The 4,290-nt window shown below is 39.1% G+C and overlaps 1 protein-coding gene across 6 annotated transcripts in view; it reads left to right on the top strand.

Annotated features, from left to right (window-relative positions):
* LOC119579038 (lysocardiolipin acyltransferase 1-like) overlaps window positions 1-871 on the top strand; it is a 31,714-nt gene extending 30,843 nt beyond the window's left edge. For all 6 annotated transcript variants that reach the window (XM_037926758.1, XM_037926757.1, XM_037926756.1 and 3 more), the window contains exon 9: window positions 653-871. In XM_037926758.1, the coding sequence (XP_037782686.1) occupies window positions 653-807 (155 nt within the window). In that variant the 3' untranslated portion in view covers window positions 808-871. The remainder of the gene's footprint in view (window positions 1-652) is intronic.
* Window positions 872-4,290: the final 3,419 nt, after the last annotated feature.

The following is a 4,290-nucleotide window of genomic DNA, read 5'->3' on the forward strand; positions in this document are numbered from 1 at the left end:
TCTCTCACTCACTTAATCACTCTTTCTCACTCTCTCACATCCACCCACCCCCTCTGTCTCCTTTGGTTCTCAAGAGAGTTGATACAATATTAGATATGCTCCTTTGTATGGAAATATAGACAGGATATTTCTTTTTAACTGTAAACAATAGAGAACAAGGAGAATAAAGTATATACTTAGAAACAGAAGCAAAAACACATCAGTGTCCCCATTCTTCATGTTATATATAATTTAGGCACAAACACAAAATCACAATTATCTCAGTCTTCATAGTACATATACTTAGGTACAGAAACAGGAAAGACAGCTATGGCCTCAGTCTCCATTGTTATACCTTAATCACAGACACAAATACAGTTATGTGCATGTTATATATAATTTGGCACTGAGACAAAATCAAAATTTAGTCATGTTATATATCCTTAGCTCAGACGCAGAAGACCCTCAGTCTTCGCGTTATATTCATCTCCCCAGTCTTCGCGTTATATTCACTTTCCCAGTCTTTGTGTTATATTCATCTCCCCAGTTTTCGTGTTATATTCACCTCCTCAGTCTTTGCGTTATATTCACTTTCCCAGTCTTCGCGTTATATTCATCTCCCCAGTTTTCGTGTTATATTCACCTCCTCAGTCTTCGCGTTATATATCCTTAGGCACAGCATACCTGATCGCTACGTGGTGGGTGGCGAGGTGGTGGTGCCTCTTCTACTCGGTCGTCTTCGGACTCATCTCGTGGAGGACGGACGGTCTGCAGCACATCGAGGTGTGGATGTACCGAAGGCAGCGCCAGCAAGTAAAAGAGGAATAGGGATTTTTTTTTCTAGAGACTAATATATGTTATATTTGAGAAATAAAGATTTTCATTATCTTTGTATGGTGGTCTTGGTAAATACCTTTTTCCTGAAAGATTATTTTTTCTCTCTCTCTTTAGGGACGTATCCCTCCCAAAAATAAAAAATAAAAAAAAATCTGAAAGGAATGATAAAAAAAATTGGTTTGCGTTGTGAAAGGCCAACATCGTCCCAGATATTGGCTCAGCTCTAGCAAGGCATTTGATTTGCATAATTAGCAATACTTGATGAAATATCTTGTCTAAAGGTTTGGATGGTGATGGTCATCATGTCGGTGATCATACTAATAATAATGATGATAAAATGATTGATATTGACAATGATAATGATGAAGATAATAGTGATAACGGTAACATTGATGATAATAATAATAATAACTATGTGATAATGATAATGGTAATAATACTAGTTGTAATAACACAGCAACAACAGTAATATTAGTAACTATAGTAATGATAACATAAAGAACAGAGCAAAAATAGCCCCTTCCCGAATCCCCTGCCCGCTGTTGCCGTGGTGGGCTTAGGAGACGGTGACTGAGATCCAGTGCTAGGGATCACCCCTACCTTGGGCCTAAATCCTCGACTCGACTACTTTTGCATGGTCTTCTCTTCCCTTCTTATCCTTCTCTTCTCCAACTTCCGCTGTCCTAACGTGTAAGAGCCATGTTGAAAGGACGAAAGGCTGACTTTGTGCCATTCATGAACGGCCTCTCCTCTAGTAGACTATTTCTCTAACCAACATACTCCAGGGTTCCCATGGCCAGTAATGAAGATTTTGTACCTCGATTAGGGACAATGAGGCTTGCGACTTTATCAACTAACCCCACTGATTTTAATCCCCCCGATTCCCTGACCCCAGGCTCTCCTTGACCACGAGTGAACACCTACTGTCACCTCAGTTCAGTCCAAACATCCACCCAGGTCATTACTCAACCTCCAGAAAACATTCCTCCTCTCATACCATCCGCTGCTTCATTTCCTCCACCCCCACAGTTTTTTTTATCTACTACCCCCTCCTCCCTTATTACTATTCAGCAGTTTTATTGTCCATCTATCTGTCCTTCTACTACCAGCACCTCTACAAATCTTTTAAGTGGTCAGTCAAATGGGATTGTCTTTTTGTGATTCCCACTACAGCATTATCAACCCTGGCAAACTGGCAAACCCATTCCTGCCTTCAGTACTTCAGTAGATGCAGTATCAGTACAATGCTACACCATTCCCCTAGAGGCCACCATAAGCCCTCCACCAATATTGCAAAGATTACATCTCGCTGACATGACCTCCCCTTCATGTTTATATTATAAGGGGAATCCCTCCCTGTCCGAACATATAAACCTCCCCATGTCAGTGTCAGAACTGTTGGCATCTAAGCCACCCACTCCACAGCTTGATGCCCTCTATGAGACCAACCTGGTCATGATCAATCAAACTGCTCTGTACAGTCATGCACGTGTCCCAATTGTGGTGACCCCCATAATGTATTTTCTAGGGGCTGCCCTACCTACCTGAGTCTGGGGTGGCAACTCTCAGATTCAAGCTTGGCCTCACTTTACGCGAGACTAGACAGGAAGCACTCCCAACTCCAGAGCTGCCCTTCACTCCCCCCTCTCCTTCCTCCCATTTCACTTCTACACCCTTCCCAATGTACCCCCTTCTCCCAATCATGTTTTTTTTTCAAATCTCCCTCCTCTGTCCATGGCAGAAATCTAAACGTTCTTATACCACACCTTCTCCTCCACCTACTTTTTGCTCTACCCCTCAGATTCCTGTCTCTTCTTCTCCCCCACATAAGAAAACCTTTGTTTCTCAGACCTTCCCAACCGAATCCACTTCAGAAACTCTCAGAGACATTCAAAGCTGTCAAATCATGACCCAAAATAACATGCCTACACTTCATCTATCCTTCAATCTCTCTGCTCCTATTCCCTCTACACTCAAAGTAACTGCCGATATCCATCCTCCTCCTGTTCATATTTCCCCTACACCCCTTTCTCCCACTACCCACAACTCGTTCCCTCCTGCTTCATCTGCATCGTCCCCTCCCCTTCCATCCCCCTTACCTCTCCCGCTCCCCCCTGGATACACATGCGACTCTTTGTTAGAACAACCTCCTTCCCTGGATTCTCTCCCTCCTGACATTTCTCCTGAAGCTGTGATCTAATCTCCGTTAAACCCCCTTTAGCCCATCTATTCTCTACCCTCATCTTTCTTTGCCCTTTCGCTGCCAAACTGTTCTGAACTGCTATTCGGCTTTTGACGTGTAACACACTTAATCATCAACTAACCACACTTTTTACTCTTGTAAACACACCTTTTTATAGTGAAATATGATGATGTCTAGCACATTTATTTTGCTTTGTAACCAATAACCATTAACAAGAAAATAAGAGGATTAGTAACAATAACAGCATATCAGTAATAATGATAATGATAATGAAATAATAATGAAACTGCTAATCATGATGATAATGATAATGATTATTATGATAATGATAATGATTATTATGATAATGATGATGATGATGATGATTATGATAATATTAGTGATGATAATAATAATAATAATCGTAGTAATAATGATAATCATAATGATAACAGTAATGATAATAGTAATGATAATAATAGTAATAATAATAATAATGGTAATAATATGAATGATAATATAAATAATGATGGTAAGAATAATAATGGTAGTAATAATGATAATGAGGTAGTAATATATATATATATATATATATATATATATATATATATATATATATATATATATATATATATATATTTTTTTTTTTTTTTTTTTTTTTTTTTTTTTTTTTTTTTTTTTTTTTTTTTTTTTTTACAAAAAACGTAATAATGATAACAAAGCTAATGATAATAATAATCACGATAATGATAATGACAACAATCATAATAATAAGAACGGAATTATAAATTTAATCATTGTACAACAGCCCACAGTCTAAAGCCCTCAAGAGAAGTCGGCTGGAGAACCATATGAACATATACAAGGAGACTCCAGGAAAGATCCTCGTAAAGCAAGATAAAACAGAATAGTAGAAAAAGGAACAGCAGGTCATGCATACCCAAAGACCTTCATCACTTGTTCCATACACCTTGCCTTTTCCGCGCAGGAAGATAGACTTGTTCCTCTGCTGCAAAACAGTTCCCGGAATTGACAACTTTCATATCAAATGATATCAAATGTGCCCATGTTTCTGACAGTTGCAACAACGCCTCTTGATTGTGGTATGGCCGATTTCCATTGTATAACATGTTGCTATGATCTTCTTTGGTCAGGCACAGCGTGCTATCCGGTAAGTCTTCTTGACTGCTGAATCATTTCACTATGCTGGGATTTGTGGAGGTTGGGCTGAGTATTTTGAGTACCTGTATCAGGTTTGCCCTCCAGCAGTGACTTTTAATGCAAGAGATGAT

This window comes from Penaeus monodon, chromosome 11 (genome assembly GCF_015228065.2).
Source record: "Penaeus monodon isolate SGIC_2016 chromosome 11, NSTDA_Pmon_1, whole genome shotgun sequence".
Taxonomy (NCBI): Eukaryota; Metazoa; Arthropoda; class Malacostraca; order Decapoda; family Penaeidae; genus Penaeus; species Penaeus monodon.